The 26,352-nt window shown below is 31.3% G+C and overlaps 1 protein-coding gene across 1 annotated transcript; it reads right to left on the reverse strand.

The window, feature by feature from the left end:
* Nucleotides 1-284: 284 nt before the first annotated feature.
* LOC143085380 (uncharacterized) lies at nucleotides 285-17,684 on the reverse strand. Its single transcript, XM_076261675.1, has 7 exons — nucleotides 17,288-17,684; nucleotides 14,651-14,782; nucleotides 13,743-13,887; nucleotides 9,608-9,773; nucleotides 6,362-6,503; nucleotides 4,780-4,911; nucleotides 285-2,952 (listed from the first exon to the last, which is right to left on the reverse strand). Exons 1-7 carry the CDS (start codon nucleotides 17,682-17,684, stop codon nucleotides 2,762-2,764), a joined length of 1,305 nt encoding a protein of 434 aa, XP_076117790.1. The 3' UTR covers nucleotides 285-2,761.
* Nucleotides 17,685-26,352: the final 8,668 nt, after the last annotated feature.

The raw sequence follows: 26,352 nt of genomic DNA on the forward strand, positions 1-26,352 counted from the left end.
AAACTAAAGAAGTTAAATTTTTTCGTTTTAATTCAATAAAAAAACTTTGACTATAAAACAAAAAAGACAGTGTAAAAAATCCAACTGTATCTTCAATACAAATAAAATCCATAACTATAAAAAAAAATATAATACGATCACAATTACTGTATAAGATCTTTCTAAAACAATAATGAGCAAAGGTTCTTGAGAAATAGAAATTAAGGTTTACTTCTATAAATGTACATATATAATATACTGTTTACATATTGCATACTCTCAGTGAAATTGTTTTTTTCAACAAAAAAACAAGGTGTGATAATGGCATAGTTTGGTATAATTTATCACGGTAATTTAGACTGATTGTTTATGTCTATTAATTTAGACTGATTGTTTATGTCTATCATCTACAAAATTTTAAATAATATCAAATGAAAATAAAAGACCATGACAAAAATAGCATATTTTTTATATTCAACATGTGGAAAAAAAAGAAATTGTTTTGCAGAAATACAAAAACAACAATACACCAAATACAAAAAGCTCAAGAAGGAATGTATTTCTTATTTGAAACTCTGTCCATTGTCAACAACAAATACTATCCATCTACGCCCCTCTTATATATAGATTGGGTTCAAACCTTGTTCTATGTTATAAATTATGAATCTTTTTGAAACCAAGATTTCCATGTTTGAAGCCAGATGGGGTCATCAACCACAATTCTAAAAGAGTTAAAATGTGCTTGTCAAAATCTTCTTCTTTTTTAATAATATTGACCGCCATGATAGAAAGTCAATTGGGTTATTAATAAAAAAAATTGTAAAGAGAATAAAAAAATACATTATCTAACCAAAGTTTGGTTGCAACAAGCCCTTAACATGACTTTATACATGACATATTTGTTAAGTAACACTGGTGACAAAACTTTTAAGGTAAAGTTTCGGTAATAGAACATATGTTATAGTGAGGACTACATAAAAGTTTTGTTTTTTATCATTTGTCCCGTAGAGGAATTTTGAACACAAAAAAAATAAATTTATTTACACCTTTTTAGTTTTCAGAGTGAAATATTTATTGACATTACAAAATCTTTAGACACAAAAAAGTTTGTATGATGACATTAAGGTATATTATCTTGTTTGGATCACAAGAACTCAGTTATCACCCTTGTTTGTTGATTCTTCAACATCAGATATATCATAAAACAAAGATAAATAACTCTCAAACAAAACAAACAGCTACTCAATAGGTCCCCTCAAAACAGGCAACAAGTGTTGAATCTTGCAACTTATCTTTACTTATATAATTTATCATTCCACATAACTGTCATACATTGAAGCAAAACATTTCAAAATTCATACTTTAGGAAAACATAAGTCAAAATAAATAAAATACCTGTCACTTCACATGAAAAAAAATTATGTGAAACAAAACTGTTGATGAACTCTTCCATCATAGAAAACAAAACATGAACTCAACACTCAATAATGAACTCAAAACTACACTTGCAGCATGCGTTAAGAAAACAGAGCCAAAATGATTATGCTACATGTTATCTCCCCTTGAACTGAAAATTTCCTTAAAATGAATGAGGTACAATATGTATTGAATTAATGCCTGACACTTCAAATGAAAGAATGTAAAACTAACCTATTGATGATCTCTTCATCATGTAAAACAAATAACGAACTCAATACTCAATAATGAACTCAATACGATCATGGCATTATACTTTTAATAGGAAAACATAGCAAAAATAATTTTGGTACTTGTTATCTCCCCTTAAACTGAAAATTCCTTTGAAATGAATGAGTTACAATATGTATTGAATTACTGCCTGACACTTCTAAAAATCTATCATTCATCGTGAAAAATCTTTACCAACAAAATAGTGTTAGACAACATAGCCAAAATAAAGTTGCAATTCAATGAATGAATTAGAAACCTGTTATTCTTGTTAAGGTTCATCATAACCTTTTGGCTAAAATGGCCGTATTTACACCCCAAATTTTACTCTGAATACAGACTAACCTATACACCTGCAACAGTTTTAAGGGATGGCAGGAACTAGATATATAAATTTTAAATGCATTTTATGTTTCAGAAAATTATAAACTTTTCTACATTTTGCTATCCATTTTTTTTCGTTCCTGCAAAAGGTGCAAAAATTAACTAAGTAGTGAAAACGATTGAGAAGCTCCCCTCATATAATCAATGTTGTGAGTAGTATTGATTTAAATGGACAATAGATGGACAATAGACACCTGTAAACAATAGGTGATTTAACAGGTTTAAACTGTGTAACTGAGTGGACCATATCAAATGAAACTCGGGTGTTTGTTTATTTTGCTATCTTCTGCAGACTGGAAAAAAAATGAACATCAAAATCCAGGTAAGTTTATAATTTTCTGAAACGTAGACTTCATATAACTTTTATATATCTAGTTCCTGCCATGCCTTAAAACTTTCCTGGATGTACCAGTTTGTCTGTACTCATAGTAATTTTGGAGGTGTAAACACGGCCATATTTTTCAATTCCTTATGATGAACCTTAAGTTACTTGACATAAACATCACATAATATATATATTATCTTCAAGGAGTTACTTACAATAGTCAGACATGGTGTCTGCTATTATTACCCAGTAAAAATAGTCCACATTACTGTTAAATATTGCACAACAATCAAATATAAACAATGTAAAAACATTATTACAAAAGTACAGGTGAAAATGGTTTATATTAATGTAGAATTTGTTCTTTTGTAATACATGTAACTATTTTCATTTTATAAATTTAAACAGTGATAAATGTAATTGTTCTGTTGCTATGGCTACTAGAGGACTAGATCCATCATCTCCTATGGCAATATGATTGACATGATCAGCTTCTACTGTTAATTTTGCTGCAGGTTTTGTGAGATCTAAACTTTTCATGTTTTCAATGTCTTTAACTAAATACATATATACCACTCCTGAAACCAAATCATTACATATCATAGCTATAAATAATTAATATTTTATAGATCAAACAGTTAGAAAACACTACGAAATTGAGATCTACTGTACATTTAGAAATTATTGCAAGATTTTTCTCAATATCGCAAAAATTTAAATCAAATTATGGTAAAAAATGACAAAATCCCAATAATAAATACACGATAATTTCTGAATTTACAGTAATCTTTAATCTATATAAAAACAAGATACTGCTAGCAAAAAATTATACATCCCCCTTTTTTACATGATTTGCAAAGAATAAATTGGATAAATAAAATAAAAGTTGGTGTGTAATGGCATTATATGAATAATATATACTGAAAATGTATCAGTAAATTATAATAAGGGGTTTAGGAAATTTAACTTTTTCACATTCTCTATATATATATATATATATATATATATATATATATATATATATATATACATATATAGCTATGTGCCAGTCCTTAGTCAGGAGCCTGTGACTCAGTGGTTGTTGTTGGTTGCTGTCTGTCATATTTGTTGTTTTTTTTATGGCCCCGAAACGAAGTTGTTGGTGCCATATAGTTTTACCCTTGTCCATAATTCCATAATTCCTAAATTCCTAAATTCCATAATTCCTAAATTCCATAATTCCGAAATTCCGTAATTCTGAAATTCCGTCATTCCGTCATTCCGCAACAAACCATTATACGGGTTTTTTCCTAAACGCCTTCAGATATTGGCCTGATTTTTGGTATGTGTGTTAACCACGATGAGTTACAGATCAAGTTTAAGTTTGGTTCCGTTCCGCTAATTTTTGTCGAAATTACCAGCTTTGGACTTTGATAAATTGTTGAAAATCACAGTTATACGCATTTTTTTCAAACTCTTTCAGATGTTGGGCTGATTTTTGGTATTTTAGTTAACCATGATGAGTTACAGATTAAGTTTAAGTTTCGTTCCACTCTGCTAATTTTTGCCGAAATTATGGGCTTTGGACTTTGATAAATTGTTGAAAATCACTGTTATACGGACTTTTTTTCTAAACAGTCTTTCAGATATTGGGATGATTTTTGGCATATGAGTTAACCAAGATGAGTTACAGATCAAGTTAAAGTTTCGTTCCCCTCTGCGAATTTTTGTCGAAATTACGGGCAATTTTTGCCGAAATTACGGGCTATGGACTGATAAATTGTTGAAAATCACAGTTATACAGACTTTTTTTCAAAACGCTTTCAGATATTGGGCTGAATTTTGGTATGTGAGTTACTCATGATGAGCTACAGATGAAGTTTGTTTTGTTCCGCTTCGTTAATTTTTGCCAAAATTAAGGGTTTACAACTTTGAAAATTGTTGAAAATCACAGTTATACAGACTTTTTTTCTATACACCTCCACATTTTGAGCTGATTTTTGATATGTGAGACTACCATCATGTTTGTGTCCACATGTGTTATTGAAATTGCAGATTTTTCAACTTTTTGAGACGAGGCCATTCAAGTCATTTTGACACATCTAGTTTTTACTTTATTGTTTTGTCATATATAAGGATGCTATTTTTTTATTCTTTTATTTTTCAGTTTGTCATGACAACACCTTTTATAATCGACTACACAGTATGTGTTTTTCTCATTGTTGAAGACCAAACAGTCTCCTATAATGGCTTTGTTATGACTGCAGGATAGTTGTCCTATTGGCAATCACATCGTATCACCTATTCATATCTTATAACTTTTTTGGTTTATAATTATGTATAAATTTATATTGAGGTCAAAAATATGTGGTGTAACATTCTAAATTATACCATATTACAATTTTTCCCATATTTTGTTAACATACCTCCTTTAGTCCCCAGTGCAAATAGAGGTCCTCTCCATGCCATACTTTCTGGCTGTCTCTGTAATAATTCATTAATATTCCACTTTCTATGGTAACTACTTTTACTATCTGTCACTTCTAATTCACCATTATCTGAAAACAATATAATAAAAATTTGTAAGGATTCTGCGGAACCCAGTGTCTCGCCTACTTTTGCTGTTAATCGCAGGCTCAACAAAAATGAGGAAAAAAAATCAATATAAATATTCCTCTTGATACTATCTTTTAATTGTAAGAAGCTTCTGTCCAAGTTTGGTAAAAATCCAGGATAGTTTATGAATCTAATAAATGTTTTAAAAACTTTAACTGCAGACTGTATGTAATACTAACTGAAAGAAAATCTAAGTACATTTATAAGTAAAATACAGATACACAGATACAAACTTTTAACAAAATTTCCTTCTAGCAACTAGCTTTTGATCATAAACAAACGTCTGTCCAAGTTTGGTACAAATCTAAAATAGTATGAGAAAGTTTTAAAATTTTAAAAACTTTAACCACAGAGTGAATGTGTTGTTTCCTGGCAGAAAATCTAAGTCCATTTAAAAGTAAAATACGGAAAAAATGGATTTATTTATTTACATAATTTATTCTGGATACTACTTAATGATCATAAACAAGCTCCTGTTTAAGTTTGGTACAAACCCAGGATAGTTTGTGAAAGTTATAAAAATTTTAAAAACTATAACCACAGAGTGAGTGTAATGTTTCCCGGCAGAAAAACTAAGTCCATTTATAAGAAAAATACGGAAAAAATGGAATTTTATTTTTACAAAATTTACTTCTGGATACTATCTTATGATCATAAACAAGCTTCTGTCCAAGTTTGGTAGAAATCAAGGGTAGTTTAAGAAAGTTATTAAAATTTTAAAAACTTTAATCACAGAGTGAATATTTATGGACGCCACTGCTGAAGATGACAACAACGCCAATGGAATGTAGGGTTGCTATGTCTCACTTTCTCCACTAAAGTCTAAGGCTTGACAAAAATGGTTAATAGTGATTTTAGTGTTGCTCCCAAATTCAGATCAATGAATATTTTGCAATAGTTACCATCGACAGTTCAGCAAATGTTTATTAGAAATCTATACACACATTTTTTATTGTGTGTTTTACTTTTATGACACATCAAGATATACAAACAGGAGGTTCATGGAATTGTAAACCGTTCAAAAAGTCCATTTCTATGTATGTTGGCATTTGCCTTTTTATCCGTTCAGTGCTTCTGATGTTCAGTTGTTTTCCTTATAGATCATGTGTTTCCCTCAATTTGAGTTTTTTACCAGGATTTTTTTTGGCTTAATCGAATTATGGCTATTGAACAGCAGTATACTACTACAGTGTAACCTGTGTTATCTGACACACTGGGGGACCAGAAAAAAGTCAGATTTATATAGGAGGATGTCGAAATACTCAGGTTTTTTTCTGCAAGGATAGCCATATTTTGGCTATATAAATGAAAATGTGTCAGTTTAGGCAAGATGTTGGAATACTCAGGTGTTGGATTAGGCAGGTTGCACTGTATTGCTTTTATCTATCTTACCCAGAAGACAGACCAGACAATCGTCTTTACATATAAGAGATTTAACAGGACAAGAGAGATTTGTTATGACAACAGATTTGTTTGGTATCCCATCATTCCAAGTCCATCTGTATAATCCGCCATTTTCTTCAACTACAAATACCTATATCAATAAAAGAAGTTAGGTCTTTTATTTCTACAAAATGTACAATTGATTCATAAATGCACAAAACAATTACTTAAGTATGGGAGATCATTATTTATCTATTTGTAATTAACTTTGAACTAGCTTGCAGCAATTGTGAGTACTTTAAAATTTATATCTGTTGTTTGTATCTTGAGTTTTTATAATAATTGTTTTTGTGCCTTGTACTTTACTGTTTGATTTTAGCCAGTTGCACTGACCCAGATTAAGAGGAGTGTCAAACTGTAACCCCACCAAACATTTATGCACAGGTTCCAAGCCAGGAGCCTGTAGTTTAGGGGTTGTTGTTGAGTCATATCTATCTTCACTTTTTTTGTAAATTATTTGTCTATATATTAGGCCCTTAGATTTCTCTTTAAAATTGTTTCACATTTTTTATGTAACGACTTTAACAGCCGACTATACAGTATAGTTTTTCTCATTGTTGAAGGCTTTATGGTGGACTATAGTTGCTTTGATCCACTTCATTTGAACTCTGCAGGATAATTGTCTCATTGGCAAGCATACCACCTGGCCTATAGAAACTTCTACCAGCTCTAACTCAAAATATTGACAATTCTGTGTTAAGGGGATCTAAAATTCAGTTTGATAGCTTCAGACGTAAACAAATTTTACCTTTTTTAACTGGACCAAATCACTACTTAACATAAAGATTCAGCACCCAAATTCTTTAAACATGTAATTACATCCCCCTACTTAATATTTCATGCATTAAATATCAAAAAATGAATTGGGAAAACGTATCAAATAAAAACAAGAGGCTGTCACAAAGACAGCAAACCGGATTTATTAATATTTATTTGTGTCCTGGCAATATCACAAGAACCATTACTGATGAATGGTGAAAGTGAAAATCGTCAATATCAAATTTGACCTCCATTTTGTCATCAGTATCAACATCTTAAAATTTGAAAAGCTTAGATTGAATGGTTCATGAGTAAATGCAACAACGTGAATTGAAACGCCATTTCACAATCTTTCAAGAACCATAACTCCTGAACGGTAAAAGTCAAAATCGTCATTATTGAACTTGACCTCTAATTTGCCATCAGTAACAACATATAAAAATTTCAAAAGCTTTGGTTGAATGGTTCATGAGAAAATGCACGGACACGACTGGAAACACCATTTTTCAATCTTTCAAGAACCATAACTCCTGAACGGTAAAAGTCAAAATCGTCATTATTGAACTTGACCTCTATTTTGTCATCAGTAACAACATATTAAAATTTGGGAAGCTTTGGTAAAACAGTTCATGCATAAATGCACGGACACGACTGGAAACACCATTTTTCAATCTTTCAAGAACCATAACTCCTGAACGGTAAAAGTCAAAATCGCCATTATTGAACTTGACCTCCATTTTGTCATCAGTAACAACATATTAAAATTTGGGAAGTTTAGGTAGAACAGTTCATGCGTAAATGCACGGACACGACTGGAAACTCCATTTTTCAATCTTTCAAGAACCATAACTCCTGAACGGTAAAAGTCAAAATCGCCATTATTGAACTTGACCTTCATTTAGTTGTCAGTAACAACATATTAAAATTTTAAAAGCTTTGGTTGAATGGTTCATGAGTTAATGCACGGACAACATTTGATGACGCCCGCCCGCCCGACCGACCGCCCGCCCGCCTGCCGTACATCCCCAAATCAATAACCGACATTTTTGTCACAAAAATCCGGTTAAAAATGCAAGTTATACACTGTTTACACTAGGGACTATATTCGTAGACAATAAAAACCAAAGGACGATAACTGTGTCCTTGGACCCCCTTTCCCTATTTTAATAAGGACATTTTCCTGTCTCAATCAGAAATATGTTTTCATTATGAATGCAATTTTTTCTTCATTTGTATTAAAAATTTATCATCAGCAAACACACACAATGTTTTAAAATATACATTTCTTGGACAGAGATAGTTGATTTCCATTTTGCGCTGCCTTCCTTCTTATGACATTGTTAGTATTTTATGTTGCTCCATGTTGAAGGCCTCACTGAGACTTTGAAATATAAATCAACAATAAAAGTTTTGTTGCTTTGCAGATGTTTTATCAAGTTTTTGTGTCAAGAAATAAACCATATCCCTTTTCCCATTGTTTACACCTGCAACGGTGATCTTGTGGTCGTGTACTTACACCTGAGAGAGTTTGTGGTTTAAAAAACCATGCTGGGTCAAACTACTGTAAATTTAGAAATTATTGGGTGCATTTATCATTTTGTCATTTTAGACTATAATGCAATTTTAATTTTTGGGACATGAAAGTGATCCTATCTATTTCATAGAAAAAAAATTCAAAATGCAAGTTTAAATTATTGTGATTATAACCCTGTTGCATTTTTCGCAATAATATAAACATTGCAATAATTTCTGAATTTACAGTAAACTCAAAAATAAGTATTTGCTGCTTCTAAGCAAAGCAGCCAATATTTAGGAGTAACCAAAGACTGGTTGGCTTGAAAGTCAGAATTATGTTTCTGGGTATGGTGATATGTCTTCCCACATGCTGTTACTTTGTTTTAGTAGAATGTACAAATACAGCTCAGCATGTCAGTTTTATACAAAGCAGGGGTTATATTCATATTGCTTAATCTAGATCTTGTTCATACAATAATTTTCAACCCGAACACATTCTGAATGTGGCTGTTCTTAGACAGGAGCCTGTAATTCAGTTGCTGTTGTTTGTTGCAGAAATTTTATTTGTTCTTAGTTTATTATTTTGTACACAAATCTGGCAGTTACGTTTTTTGTCTTGCTTGAATTATTTTCCATTCTTTTTCTTCTTCCTTAGTGTTTTGGGAGAAATCTTTCCTAGGGCTTTTTAAACCTTGATATGTGGTATGGGTTTTGATCATTGTTGAAGGACATTTGATTACCCAGAGTGGCTAACTTGTTCTTCATTAGTTCTCTGGTGGAGAGTTGTCTCATTGTCAATCATATTACACTTATTCCATAAATGTCCTAAATATGCGTTTAATGTGCCACTGGACATATAACATCCATCCATCTATGTTTATAGATTCTTGTAAAGTTTAAAAATAAACAATATTTTCTCACCCTATCCTCTGTTAACGCTACATGTACAGGATTAGAATAGTTATCTGGTGGTTCTAGTTTACTTTCCTGGGTTACTGTCAGGCTGCCTTCAGTTGATACATGCCACACTGACTGACCTTGTACAAAGCTACCATTAGCCACTGAGGTAATGTATGGACCAAAACAGCTTAAAACATAGTAATAAAATAAAATTAATGATTACTGTCAATTCAGAAATTATTGCAAGGTTTTTATTATTGTGATAAATGCAACAGAGATATAAACACAATAGTTTAAACTCGTATTTTGAAATATGTTATATGAATTAAACAGGATTTTTCTGAAAATCGTAAAATCTAAAATCGTATTTAAGTCTAAAATATCAAAAACACAATAAATGCATGCAATAATTTCTGAATTTATAGTACTTGAATTTGTTATTGTTAGCTTGGCTGATATGTTTGTTAAAGTAACTTTTACATACACTGACCTATAAAAACTAACTAGTATGTCGTTTGGTCTCTTGTGGAGAGTTGTCTCATTAGCAGTCATACCACATTGCCTTATTTTTATATCTTTTCCAACCGGGAGATGGTTTCAGAAAACAAAATTACAACTAAGATTGATTGTAAAAGTATACTGAATTGTTCCTGACTTACAATCAATCTTAGTCATAAGTTTTTTGTGAAATATGAAACATGACTTAGGGGTCAGGGCCAAATAAACTACATAGAAATGGGATGTGCTAATACTAACACAACTGCTTAGCCTACCAAATATTATCATTGACTAACCGTAAGTGGTTCATCTTAAACTGACTTATTTTAGGGGGTTCGTAGGTATAAATAATTTTTTTTTACATATAGGATTTCGCAATATTAATTTATAAATGAACTTTATCATATACTTAATCGAAAAACAAAATTTTAAAAATGGGGTCACCGAGAGTTTAAGCTCATAATTTGCCTTTTTGTACAGGTACCTTTTTTCTGTTGAACTTATTGGAAAAATACAGGTAATATGGAATAATATAATATAACTTTATTTGCAAAACAGACAAAAACCAATTTAGGTTATGGCAAATACAAAACAAACATGATCAAACATAATGAAAACTCGACAATATTATAATAGATATATGATAAAAACAGTTATTGTTCTCCTTTCCTCAGTTCTAATGACTCTTTAATAAAAGAAACAACTGCTTTTACATCATTTGGTGTTGATGGATTTAGTATAATCACGAGTTTATCAGTAAAATTAAGTGTATTAAAATTCACATATTTTTGTATATAATATTTTAGAAATATTTCTCTTTTATTTTCATTTATTTTACAGTTAAAGAAAAAATGAAATTCATCGTCTAAGATATTACATATTTTACATTTTCTTTCATTTCGTGGTATTTTGGTATATCGTCCAGTTTCTATTAAGAGACAATGATCGCTTATTCTAAATTTGGTTAACATTTTTCTTGTTTCTTTACTTGGGTGTGATAGGTAGTATTTCATTTGGTTATTTATATTAGATTTAAGAAATTTATATAGATATATTTTATTATTTTCGTTTAAGTTATTTATTTTATCATCAATAAGAGTTTGATAGTAGTTGATATAACTCTTTTTTAATTGGGGTTTTAACATTTTAGTCTGTTTTAAAGTTTTAGTTTCCTCAATAAGTTTGATGTCAATATTTATATCTTGTGACACATTTTTTGCAAAAGTATACCAAGAGTATGTTCCCTTAGTATCTAAACTTTTAGTTAATTTAAAGGCTTCATTAAGAAGTGGGTTTAGATTTTCATTATTTAATCTAGATAGGTACATCATAGTTTGGGGTTTTATGAAAGTTTCTAATGGTAGAAGTCCTAGTTCATTTCTAACAGCTAGATTTGTTGAGCTTCTTTTTGTTCCCAGTACTTGTTTAATAAAATGTAGCTGTTTTTTTTCTAAAATAGTTTTATCAATAAAATGAATAGCATCTGGTGTTGAGCTATTTTTGTTAGCTCGGAGTTTAGCTCTATAAAATTGAATATAAGTGTCCATATAACATATTTCACTATTATATGTTAAAATAGGTTTGACCAAAGTTTCAAAAAGGTTGCAAGACACTCTCACAGGAAGTTGTCCAAAGCCTGATGAGTAAGAGTTAATAGCAAATAAAACTTTTCTTGCTTTTTTTGCAAGATCTGAACTACAACTAGTTAGACTGCCATTAGATGTTATAACACATCCAAGGTATTTATATTCATATACTTTTTCAAGGTATTTTTCTTTAAATTTCAAAAAGGGTTTATTTATTTTACTTGGGTTATTTTGTAGTATCATGGTTTTAGGCCAGGATTTTTTAATTTGTTGGTTTACGGATCCGCCGACCCGATTTTTCCGATTTCCAGAATAAAAATAAAATTGACTTTTCATGCTTTTTTATTCCCGCCGACCCTAACAAATGCATTATCCCTGAAAAATAATTAAATAATTATTTTTTATGAAATGAAATGCATTAATCACTAACAAAATTGATAACACTTTCTGTTGTGAAAAAATAAAACTTCCAGTTTACGTTTCTAAAAATAGACAAATCAATTATAACTGACCTTGAAATGTCGTTTGCGCAAATAATATTGCGGAACGAAACTTGTTTTTAAAACCAATTACACAATAAGTTCGTTTCCCTTATTTGTCATCAGTCCGTAAGATCATCATCTCATAGAAATAGACTTGTCCAAATGTGGACAGGGTAAAGGCATCAAGTTGAAGTACTGAATATTAACAAATCATTTGGAATTTTCTTGTTTCATAGATAATAAAAAAATTATCGTCCATTTGGATAAAAAACGGGAATGCGAGACAACAGATTAACCCGATAATCTCGTTTTCCAGTGGACGAGTCTATTAGGTTTTTAACACGTGTGTTGAAACTTATTTTCGTACGACGTTTTTACATTTTTTTCTTTATCAGTTTTCGTGCTTGAAGATCATTATTCACCCAGTTTTCTGGAATTGATAAAGAGCTACGCGAATTTATTTTTCTTGTTTCTGATATGACAATTTAATTTCGTCTTTGTCCGTGCACCCCCCTTTTTTTACTGTAATTTATTAGACACTCGAGATTAGACAATGTCATGCGATGTTTATAACATTTGAGCAATAATATTTCATCGAACTAAAATTTAAGAAATGATGATAAAATAGCATAACAAACATATTGTTAGAAAGGTGAAATATATATTGATTTTGCATATGTTTCTGTCTTCAAAGATGATTTTTTTTCTTTTTTTTTTTCCCGACCGACCGACCCGACTTTTTCATGGGGAAAATCCGTAAACCATCAAATTAAAAAACCGTGGCCTTAGATTTTTTTGTATTAACTGTTAATTGCCATTTATCACAATACTCAGAGAGATTATTTAAGCTATTTTGCAGACCGTTTTCGCTCTCTGATAATATGATTAAATCATCTACAAATAGGAGACTTCCTATGTCAGAATTTATAAGTTTTACAGGGGAACAGTTTTGCTTTTCAAATATCTGACTTAAGTCATTAATAAAAATATTAAATAATAATGAAGTAATACATAAAATTTATTCAAAATATATTGAAATTTTTGCTCAAATGTGTGTACCCTTAAGCCTCCTTAATAAAAAACAATTGCATTTCAATCATTTCAAAGTCAATAGACCATGACTGAAGGGACATGGTAGAGATATCATCAACATACATTTAGTTGTGTCCCTTATACTGACCTTATCACAAATTTATAAAAATAATGTTGTAACAGGCAAATTATGCCTTCCTAAATCATTTTTTTTGTATTATTCATAAGAAACGTTTAATAAGGGTTCTTTAGAGGTCCTAACCAAGTCTTTCATTTAATAGAAAATTTACCTGAAACCTAATGTCTTTTTTATTTACAAAGTAAGAGTGCTGAGTATATATCTTTTTGTTGAAAATATGGACTATTTCTTTTATTTTTTTTCAGACCAGGCACCAATTAATGGTTAAATATGCATAATGACTTTGCATCCTGAATAAATACACAACAACCCTTCTTTCCTCTTTGATCGTGTTTAAAATGCAAGAAGCCAATTTGTATAAGTTTAACTTAAGTGTTGACTCCTGTACCGGACAAGCTAATTTTACCTTGATGTCTTACCTTACTGAGTTAATTTGTAGATTGTAGTAGTCTAGTTCTGTAGAATTTGACTTGGTCATGTCAGATACAAACACACCATAATCTTGTGACCCTGTTACTATTAACGTATGGCATTTACTGGACAAAAGTTCTGATACATCTGTACCTGAAATGTACCACAATGTTTAAGGTAAAATAAGATTAATAGAACAATTTATTTTTATCAAAATTTTGAACACTGAACCCTGTGTCTTGCCTGACATTTCCACAGCCAGTATAAAAGTGTATAAAGGTAAAATTAGGTCCATTAAATGGAAAAATACGGATTGTTTTTTTTTTAAATCAAATTCTTTCATCAGATTCAATGCAATCAATGAAGGTTAACTAATCTATCTTGTAAAAACAATTTAACCCATGTTGTCTTTAAATGCTTGTAAGTGCACAAAAAGAACCAAGTTCACCTATCAGTAAAATTCCATATTTATTAAATATTTTGATATACTGATCTTTTTTTTTAATAAAAACTTGATAGGACATGTAAGATGTCTATATTAAATTTTGTCTCCCTGTCAGAAATAAAAGTTCAACACAAATTATACAAGAAATTAGATAAACCTAATATTGGTGTTATATATGATTTTTGTCTTAATAATATAAGCCATAGCACAAAGAATAAATATCCTTAGATAAACATGATAAATTATTCAAAATTAACTATAAACTTTTATTTTACCAGTTGTATATTTACACCTACTTGTTGACGGCCATCCAAAGCAACCTACTTGTAATCTATTTTACCAGTTATATTTACAACAGTTTGGTGACAGCCATCCAAAGGTACCTACCTACTTGTAATCTATTTTACCAATTGTATTTACCAAGCCATTCAAAAGAACCTACTTGTCATCTATTTTACTAGTTATATTTACATGTTGTGGTGACAGCCATACAAGTTACCCTCCTCTGATGTTTATGGACAAGTTTCAAATCCAGACCTTCCATTGCAACATTCTTCCAACAGAACACACTACCATCTTCATGTCCTGTTAACAGTTTACCATCTAAAATTTAAAATCCTTCTTTGTACATGTTGTAGGTATTAAGATCGATGTGTGAAGAAAGAAATGATTTGATTCTAAATGATGAAAGAATGCAAAATAATGCAAAATATACATTTCAATGCCAATGATTGTTATTCTACAAAATGTACATTACAAAGGTTAGTTATTTTTAGGTTATATAGATGTTCTTTCATTAAAGGCACTAACCAATGGTCTTTTCTAAGTGTTATATATATATATAAAAGTGTTGACCTTATGACCTTGGAAAAAGAAAATGCTTGAAAATCTTGTTTACTGCAAGTTTTCCTGTAATGCCTGCTGCAATTTATTAGATATTTCAAACAGTCAAATCTAAATTAAGAATTAACCATCAAATGTGGTTCATGCTCAGAATGTCTTTTGTATGAAATGAATGTCTGTTAACTTTTCATATTTCAAACATGTTAAAGGAATACTAAAAGTCCTCAACAGCAAATTTTTCAGTCATATTTACAAATAAACTTTATCAGTCAGGGGACTTACTTAAACAAGTGATTTTCTAAATCACTGATTCAAGTAACATTATTTCCATAAAGGTTGGAAGTTAGAGTTGTCTTTCTTTAATAATCACCTATTTAAGTAGTACAAATTAATCACTAGAAGAAGTGATTTAATTTTATTGTACTTTAAATATAGAATACTAATGATCCAGGGACTAATTATGTTTCTAAACTTATCAGAACCAACATCTGTGTTGTCTAGGATGACCAGGTCATTTCAGGTGATGACCTTGTACTGAATCTAGTATAATGACATAAAAATCACTTTTTTAAGTATCAGACCTCAATTTCCTTCCCAAAAATCACTTCTTTAACCCCCACTAATTTCAACACCCCCGAACAGTGAAATTTTTATCGCGAACAGTAGAATTTTATTACATAATCTGAAAGATGAAACCTTGAAGTTCACAGGAAAAATACTCCCACTGCTGTGAAAAATCTTTTAAGAAAGTATCAGTTCATTATGTAAAGCCATTATTATAGCATTTTTTCAACTAAAATAGAATTTTCAGCTAAGGGGTCATCCATAATTGTCAACCATTTTCCAAAGTGTACAAAACGTACACTTGGGGGGAGGGGGTTAAAAAATCAACATTTTTACCGTACGCTTTTTTTTTTAATCTCCGGAATTTATATCGTTTCCGTAGGGAAAGTCGATTTACAAAATCGAGAATTGGCTTGGGTGTGTTTCTCTTCTTATTTCTTCTTTATTATTTTCACTTGATGATATTGATTTCGATATCATAATTCTACTCAATCGGGATTGAACGATTAAAAGATCAAATCATATGAAAACTAAATCTTTCAAAAATGTGAACTCGTTAAATTATTTAAACAAAAAGTTTGCAAGCATTTCTCAGTACCCCCGATTGTCAATTTCACCTGCTTTATCGTTATCGTTATCGTTTTACTCTGTTTAATAAACAAAATTGATGGAAACACTTAATTCTTTGAATTTTTTGATTTTGACAAGACGCCATTTTGTGAAAAGATTTTAAACTGGTCTTTAGATTAATTTCCTTGTAATGCATTCCAAAATAGTAAACCAGTAAACCGGAAGTAAACTTATTTTTCTTAGTATAAGCCTCCTTTAATTAGGAGCACCCCCATATGAAGTCTAACCTTAACTTAAAAAATATCCAATATATGTACACGTTACAGTATATATATATATATACATCAACGATAATAGTGCCATGAATGGCATATTTACAGGGATCTTTAAATAGAAATACAGGCGGGAAATTTAAAAACTCAAAATGTTTTAAAACATTACACTTTTATTGATTGATGTCTTGAGCTCTGATTCCATCAACAACTGTCAGTCCATACTTTACCAATGCAATATAACTATGCATTTCCCTTTCTTTGATTCTTAGCATAATTTATGTGCCCCTTTGTTAATCTTTTGAATGCTCTAGGTGCCCTTTTTTATTGGAGTTACTATTCCCACTGTGTGATAGGGGAAACACTAATCTTTGTACCTTATTCTGACAAAACACAAGCATCACAGATAGATGTCATCAAATAAAACAGTCAGATATATTCTAGTTTTTTTTCAATGCAAATTTCGATATTAAACTAAAATATAATGGACAGGATCTTCTTTTTATTAAGAATGACTGATTCTTCTCTTGAAATCTGAAAATGGTTGATGTACACTTTTTGAGGGAGGGTGTGGGGTCTGAAAAAGTGTACGTTTTGTACACTTTGGAAAATGGTTGACAATTATGGATGACCCCTAAATGATAGCATCAAAGGCATAAACCTTGCTACTTAAAAGAAGCAAAAAGTTCATATTTATCAATTTTACTATTTAAAAGATATTATTTAAACCTATGTGTTTAAAATTTTGAAAAAAACTACAAAATCCCAATTTGTGACAAAACCTCGAATTTGCTACTCAAATAAGTGATTTAAAAATCACTTATTTCAGTAAGTCCCCTGACTGTTTATAAAAAGTCACCTTTGATAGCTAATGAAGTTATCACACTGTGAGCTTGGTCATAATACAAATCAGCCATCTCCATCTTAGCCCACTCAATGGTAAAAGCTCTCTTATATTCAGCATAAATCTCTCTCCAAAATATCCATGGTAGCTGTTTACATGACTTTATTAGAATTTTGTGATCAGTTTTCTTTTGATTATATCCCATTATTTCAGTTAACATAAACAATGGAATCTCATTTAAACAACACATTAGCCAAATACCAAAGAATTTCTCTAAATTTTCTATAAGACAAGCCCACATTTTACATGTCCTTTTGGCTCTGACCAGTGATTGTCCATCCAAGCGACTCAGGATAAACATGTGAATTTCCTCTGGAATGTCTGATATAGATATCCCCATTGTATTTTCCATTTTTTCCTATAAATATATAATAAACTGTTGACTAAGATATATGTCTTGCCTATATGTAACTTTGATAGTAAAATGCAAATGCTAAAATTAAATGTAAAATATGCAAAATATTCAAAGTCAGTGGACCATGGTCATGAAGGTACAGTGTCAAATATCATCCATTGAATTAAAATATACAACTCATTACAAGTAGAACTCTTATGAACCACAATGGTACTCAAGACTGCAAGGGTCATGGTGAAATGTCATAGTTTGATGCTTGAAGCACATTATTTATGAGGCTGAAATGGGATAGGGGCACATTGGCACTATCTTCTTGATAGCTAAGCTAAAATGTGTTGGTGGAAATGCTGAACTGTGATGCACTACATAGTACATAAACTATTTCGTCAATGTTTTTTTAACATTGACACAACATTGCATACAATCAAGACAATGGATTAGACTCATGACCTGAACCTGGACCTGAGAAATATTTATTCTGATTTCAATAACTTTTTTAAAATTTTTCCATGTATCATGTATATAAACAGTATCAATAGGATGTAATACTAGTCTAGAAATATGCATGCACATGTTGTAATTAAATCTGAATAGGTACAGAGGCGCTGGAATATGTGTCCAAGGATGTGAGAGTAACCAAAGTTTTAAAGCTCTCTATTGTCTTGGTACACATAAGATTGTCTCACTACAGGTACAATGTAGTCTATCCAATCAGAAATTGGTCTTACAAAGAATGTTTTTAGGTATTTATTTTGGTCAAATTTACCAGATGGAATTTTGAAACAATGACTGTTGTTTTGTACAAAAATATCTACAATCATTGACAATGCACATGATGCATATACTGTTTTAATTAAGTCACTAAATTGTTTGGATTTTATTTGAACTTTTTGTATCTCTTTGCATTTTGTCTTGACTAATACTGAATCTTGCAGGATAGCTAGTATGAACTCCTCAGCCAATTTGAAGAGAAAATTGAGTCTACTGTGACTAAGTCTATTTCAAGCATTGGAAATTTTAGTTCATTCATACATGCATGTCATAGGTCTTGTTAATATACTACCGTCCTATCTGCTTATATAAATCTCACTGATGAAACAAAATGCTTGTCTCTGGATGCATGCTAGAGCAGGTATGTCTTTGATTAAATAAGGGTCCCACACTGTAGAACTGTATTCTAACAGTGACCAGATAAGCCCTAGATATGTACATGTATGCTTGTTTGGATCTGCAATCCTTTGGATAGTGAATGAGATGTCTTTGCAAGAAACCTTAAGTGGAGTTTGCTTTGATCATGGTTTAAGCTATGTGAATGCCCCATCTCAGATCATCTGAGATAATAACACAGAGGTACAAATCTGGTTGTACCTGTTGCAGGATGTGGTTGTCGAGTTTGTACAAATGAGATAATTTGTTGTTGACACTCATCAAGTCACATTTTTTTGCATTAAATCTCATACCCAATTTTGTAGAAGTTGGTGGTCATGTTGTGTTTGGATTTTCCAATATATATGTAGTAGGCAATGGTCGGTTAAAACATTATTTTGACTTGAAATTTAACATTTTTTGATAGGCAATTATAATGTTAATATGACAGGAAAAGTTGTTGTCAAAGTACCATAACTGGAGGTACAAAATGTACTCCATGTACTCCTGATGCCAGACTTTATTAACAGATTTAGATTTCTTTGCCATCTACTAGGACTCCCATAGATTTTTTTGTAAGAAACATGTTAAGCCAACCTAGTATTGGTCTATCAAAACCATAACTTTAAAGTTTGGATAACCATGATAACAGCTTTTTGTGTGGGACCTAAGCATGCTAAGCAAAAGCTTTAGAGAAATCCAGAATCTGAATATCTGTATGATTATTTCTCTGTATACAGAGGTATAAACACTATATCTGTATATAGAGATTTTGTTCCCAACCTGGTCAAAGTATATACACTATTTACAGTTTCTCTATAGTCATGATAGTCCTCTCAGAGATATAATGTACATGTTTAATACAAGAGCCAAGAGCCACTACTCTGTGCTCTACTGATTCACTCTTCACAATGAACTGTTAGATCTACAGGCCAGGAAGTAAACTTTTGGAAAAATTGAGTTAGATTATGTTGGCCTGTAGATATGATTTATACAGACCCAAGAGCAATTTTACAAGCCTGTACTGCTGGGCCTGTGGTTCAGTGCAAAGACTGCTGATTGGTGGATACTGTCTGTAATAAATATATGTTATAAATCATGTTAATCTGACGACATGTTAATAGATGGATCAAAATAAGTCCAAAAATTTATGATGTCTTGCATTCTTGAAAGGCATTTTTATTAGAAAAAAAAATTTTCCTTTCAAGACCCAAGATGATAATTATGTGGACTAGATTAAATCTATCAGGTCTTTTGAGTACATGTATGTTAACAAGGCCATGTGAATGCCCAAAAGTGCAGCATGACCCTATGTTTTTATTGCTGCAAAAAAAAGACTTCCAAGGATGGATTGCAACAATCTAAACAAACATTTATTTAAGAAAAATCTTGTAAAAAGTAAAAACTGAACTTGAGGTAGAATCCAGAGCAGTAAGCATTTTCTCCTCAAGTGTAATAATTACTCTCTTGTCCAAAAACGTACGATAGAAATAATTTCATTCCCATACAATTTAAAAACTATCCTGTTTGGCAGCAAAAACCTCAGTGAAGAGGAAAATCTTCTCGTGTTTTAAAACAAGTTCAACAATGTTTAGTAGATTCAAAGCAATTATCTGGGACTATTATCATGATTATACTAACATATATAGTCCCTGAGTGTTCTTCCATGGTTAGGATTGTGATTCAGTGAGACAGTCTTGACAAAGTCCTAAAATCATGCACACACCAACAGCCATACATATATATATATATATATAGGAAAGATCAGACGAAAAAGTCAACTTTTTATTTGAAGTTATTCCCCTTTTTCTTTTTGACAGGGAGATGGATTAATACATGTAATATGAGGGAAACCTTGTTTCCGAATCCCTTAGTATTAAGGTATTACTGTATTTATATTTTTATATTGTCATGGCATGGACATGTTCTAAAAGTAAATAAAAACATAGTAAATGATTATAGTCAAATAAATAAATTTGGTGTATTTACTGTCTTCTAATTAGTGCTTCTGATTGGTTAAAAGTATTACTTTTATTTTCAGTGTTGTCAATTTTATGGTGACATGCCCACTCTGACGTTGTATATTCATACACCAACATCAGTGTACGTTGTTATTGTTAATATAAATAAAATTATAAAATTATATAAAAGGTTCTTTGAGCCTTATTTTTAATAGAAATTTATTTATGAATGGCTTTAATTTACTTTGAATTTAAAGAATTGAACCATAAAATTAATTTTTGACTCTTCACATTTTACATGTATGTACTGGTAAATGCCTCCGATATCGGAAGAACCCCTCGAAAGCTGTGAGGGTAGAGTGGCATCTATGTACACTCCCTAACGGGATTAATGGAGATGCGTCACTAACGTATGTTTATACGACAATTATTTTTACAAGGAAAACCCAACACAAAGGGAGTGCTAGGACACCGGGCAGTCTGTTATTATGGTGGAGGAAGCCGAAGTACTCGGAGAGAATCACCGGGCCACTCAGTGGAAACAGACAAACCAGAGAGATATCAGAAGAATGATCTCCAGGTCAAAGTAAGGGACAGCTTTGACCAACCGAGGCCCCCAAAGTACCCATTCTAGTTTAAACTCTGGTCTGTGTACCAGAGATGTGTGTGAGAGGGTGAAAATTACCCTTCTGATGTGCTGATATTTTTAGCACCCTGAGTGAGAATCGAACTCGGGACCTTCAGCACTGTAGCCATCGGTCTTAACCACTAGACCATGAACTCCCATTCCACTTACATAATCCGTTTTGCCGATTATTCAATGTAAAGAGTCAAAAATTAATTTTATGGTAAGTAAGTAAATTTTTGAGTCGGCATATATTTACATAGCCTTACTGGACACAATTACGAACGATTTTTGAACTTTAATTATTTTTTTTCTTTGTAGAATACTTTTCTTGAATTGTTTGTACCATAGAATTAAAGATGTATGAATGCTTTTCATTTTGAATCATAACACACATTATTTTCTATTTACTTTGGGATACTTTGGTAAGATTTTCATGACCTGGTGTTATAGGTCTGGCAAGCCCAATATGGACGCAATTACGAACGGCACTATATTTATATATCTGGCAGAAAAAAATCAATGACAACGATCTAAATTTAGAAAACATACATTAATCTTATCTTAAACACATTTCCTAAGAAAATAAGAAGTGTAATATATGGTATTTTACGTCAAATTCTTCAGCAGTAGTTGAAGACGAAATTAGTGACAACAAATTTTCTTTGAAAAGAAAATAATTCAGATTTTTTGTTTTTATGAAAGTTCTTTCGTCTAAGAAGCACTGAATTCTCTTTTTAGTTAGTGAAACTATGATTTTAATTTATATTTAACCTTTACTTTCAGAGTTCTCGGGACTTTTCAATAAAAATACTATTTTCTTTTGACATTATTGCTCAGGGTCACCCGAGTCTGAGAAAACGTTCATTTTTGGATTATTTGGGCAAGATAAAGGGTATCACACATATGAACAGATTCAGGAGATATTTTTCTATCTATATAATGACAAAAGAAGGCAATTTGCACTAGCTTGTGTGCTTTATTCATGTAATTTCCAAGAGAGGGAGTCATTATTTTGACATTTACGAAACTTAATTTTTCGTCGTCTGCAACATTAACCAAGTGCGCATGAACTTTTTTTCGTGAAAAACACAAGTAATGTAGTGTTTTTTATTAATAGAAACATTTATTAATTATCATGCATAAATATAATATAAGGGGGCAAACATTAAAAATTGTTCGTAATTGTGTCCAGTCATAATAGACCACTTTCGAGTTCATCCGTCACCGGAAAAAACTCGTCAATTATACGCGCTTTTATCACCGTCATTTGTGCGTTTTGGGGCGTCGTCACTTCCCTTCCAATGTTGAGCGAGTGGTTGGAAAACTATAATTCTATATTATACGAATTATTCGGCAAATTGAATTCTCAAAATTAACAATCAACACTGCTGTCATTAGGGAATTGTCAGTAAGTACCTACAGAGCAACCATTTTTTCTAGTTTATCCTGCACAAAGACGATCACTAAGACGCTTGATGAACGTAAATAGTGCAGGGATACAGGCGACCCCCTCTATCTGGTAAATGACGTCATAAAGGCGTGCATAATTGACGAGTTTTTGCCGGTGACGGATGAACTCGAAAGTGGTCTATTGCGTCCGGTAAGGCTAATAACAGACAAAACATGAGCTCTGGTGAGCTCTTTAACCGACTATATGGTTACAAGGACGTATATTAGTATGTTAGTTATACGTCCTTGATGGTTAATTCAAAATTATGAATTTATAATAACCATTCATTAAATGGTGATTTTTTACTGAATTTACATGGTCTGCGTACACTTCATTTTTAGAATATATTCTAGAAAACCATGCAAGCTGTTTTAAATGTGTACATAGGAAGGAGATTTTCAGGATGGCAAAATTAAAACAATGTAATACTCACGAAAAAAAATCACAAATATGAAGATTTTGTTGCAAAATTATTATATAGGACGAGATTATAGTTAAAAAAATAAAACGGAAAAACAGTGTTATATATCCGGAAAATAGAATCTGGTAAATCTCATGTTCACGTATTTATTATGTCGTCCTAACTAAAGTTCCTCTTGAAAACAATGGAATGGGCTGGCAAAATAGCGATTTACACAGAGTTTGGCTATTTTGTCGGTCTTATATCAGATTTTTAATAAAGAGTTTATGAAAATATTTTTTAAGGAAACTGTTTATGCACAGATGCATGATATTATATGTGACTAGATGTCAACCATTTAGTCCTCGCCTTGCCTTCCTGGTCATTCAATTTTGGTGAACTGCACTAATTGTTAATTACATGTACATACGTTATTTTTTTTGTTGAACTTAGCTATGCTTGGTGGGAAATCAGCCTTTGATGTTGTAGTACATGCAAATCTCATTAGAAGACTATACCAAATTGGAAAATATGACCAATCTCTACTATTATAATGATACAAAATCTTTACCGAAATGCTGTTACATGTATTAAATGGAATGATAACCTTTCGGAACCTTTTCTAGTAGAACAAGGAGTACGTCAAGGTGGAGCAATATCTGCTGACTTGTATAAAGTATAGAGTGGGGTGCTCATTTTCGCCATATCTTTCCATGTTTTCTTCAGTTTATGTTCAGGTCTTTTTGTTTTTGAAGTGAACTGATATTTCTATATGAAGATAACTTCAAATGCAAATTATTCTTAGCTTGAAAACGTGTTTGTTTTGAGAAATATCATCTGAAAAGTGTGATTAAAGGGTGTTTGAAATTCCCTGATTTTTTGTCAATGGGGGACACATATTCGCCGTTTTTACACATCTGTTTAAAACTAAATAACTGCAGCTTTAAACAATATTTATCAAATAAATATCATTATAGATGAATAGCAGACATTTGAAAGGTGTAAATAACTGAATGTAGGGCACTCAGTCAAAGAATTACTAAGAAATACTTTTTTTTTCATTCAGGAAATTGGCTGAAAATCGTTGTCCGTTTTTCGGTCCTTTGCGGTTAGTGCCAAAATTTTGTCTCATTTTCAAAAATAACCCATATTTGTTTAAAAAATATAATTTACCGGCATATTTCTTCCATTTCAACCATCCTTTGAAGTTTTTACGCCTCAAAATCATAAAACGGCGAAATTGTGTCCACGGCGAATATGAGCGCCCCACTCTATGTTAACCCTTTATTGAACCTCAGTCTTGTGTGAAACAGGACTAGGCGGAAAAATTGGTAACATAAACTGTTGTGCACCTACCTGCTCTGATGATGTCGCTATTATAGCAATTAATTAACTAATACACTTGAGATACAGTCCTTGGTCGATATTGCAGTTGACTTTAGTAAAAGAGAAGGATATCTGTTACAACCAACTAAAAGTGTCATACTGCCAGTACGAACAACCACAAAAACAATAGAAACTGAAGAAGGATTTTGGAATATGGATGATAAGCCAATGCCAGTAGTTAAAACAGCAAAACACATTGGAATACATAAATCAGGAAAAAAAAAACTCAGTCCTTTTAACAGTCGAAGAAATTAACATAAAAAAAGCAAGGCGCACTTTATATACGTAGTTTAATGGGATCAGGTCTACACGGAACCAACGGATTATACCCAGAAACAATACCCACACTAGTTAAAACTTATATTCTACCAGTTCTTAAAATTTTGTTCTTTATTTCCGTATTTTACTTATGAATGGACTTAGCTTTTCTGCTAGATACATTACATATAGACTGCAGTTAAAGTTTTTTTTTAAAAATATTAGATTCATAAACTATCCTGTTTTTTTTTTTACAAAACTTGGACAATCAAAAGTTAGTATAGAGAGGAATATCTTTTAAATTATTATTTTTTTCTCATTTTTGTTGAGGCTGCGATTAACATCAAAAGTAGGCGAGACACCAGGTTCAACGGAATCCTTACAAATTTAATATGATTAAAGTTTCTGTTATAAAAGTCTGTGGGAAACATGTTTTTTTGCTCTATTAAACTTTTTTGTGTGTTGCAAAATGTAAAAGGATAATTCTGAGGAAAATTAGATTATTTAGATTTTTCTAACTGCATAAAATAAAAAAAAGTTGCAACTTTTATTAAATATGAAACAAACAATATTTCAAGAGAATCAACTTTCCTACTTAAAAATGTCTTATTTTAGATATTTCCTGATTTCACAACTTTTGAAATGATCATAAAAATGGTCACTTTAATTAAAAATAATAAAATAGTAACAGTTGGTTCATTGATATAAAAAAAATCTGCTTGTTATATAATATAGAAAATATAGAAAAGTATCTTGACAATCCACTTACAAAAACGAAATTGAAATCATTTATAGACAATAAAGTGCAAAGCTACTGGACTAACACAATTCTTGATGACTCAAAGATGTACTCAACTCTTCAGTATATGAATTGTCAATATACTATCGGAGAAAATACACCCACTGATTACTACAAAAACAGCAAATAATAGAGACATTGTAAGGATTCCTTCAAGAACTAAAATTGCTACAGGAACTTATATATTCCAATCAAATCGAGCATCATTCAATAAAAACAAAGTCAATCCAACATGTAAACTTTGTAATAAGAGTCCTGAAACCTTGTCACATTTTCTATTGACATGTGAGTCACTTGAAAAGGTCAGGAAAAGATTGGTGGAGATAATAATTGATATGGGTAGTGAACTTTTAGCAAAATCTTACTTTGCAGAGGAAGTAGACTTAGTACAGCTAATTGTTAATCCTTTCTACTATAATACTGTGGATAAATGTAACAATGAAATTGTTCAAAATATTGCTGGACAACTAGAAAGAGTGTGTAGACAGCTTATTCTAATGCAACAACGTTTGTAACGTTCATTTTGATTGGATAACGTCACTTTCTTACATGGCATCAATTGACAATTGATGCTATGGGACGTACCCGCAAGCGCAGACGGCATATGACAGATTTTAAATACATGTTTTAACGTTGT

Source organism: Mytilus galloprovincialis, chromosome 8, assembly GCF_965363235.1.
Source record: "Mytilus galloprovincialis chromosome 8, xbMytGall1.hap1.1, whole genome shotgun sequence".
Taxonomy (NCBI): Eukaryota; Metazoa; Mollusca; class Bivalvia; order Mytilida; family Mytilidae; genus Mytilus; species Mytilus galloprovincialis.

Coding starts and splice junctions, on each gene's coding strand:
- LOC143085380 (XM_076261675.1), bottom strand. CDS start 17,684: ATGGAAAATACAATGGGGATATCTATATCAGACATTCCAGAGGAAATT. Junction 6,504..9,607: donor TAGCGTTAACAGAGGATAGG/GTGAGAAAATAT, acceptor TTATTGATATAG/GTATTTGTAGTTGAAGAAAA. Junction 4,912..6,361: donor TTGTCTGGTCTGTCTTCTGG/GTAAGATAGATA, acceptor TATTGTTTTCAG/ATAATGGTGAATTAGAAGTG.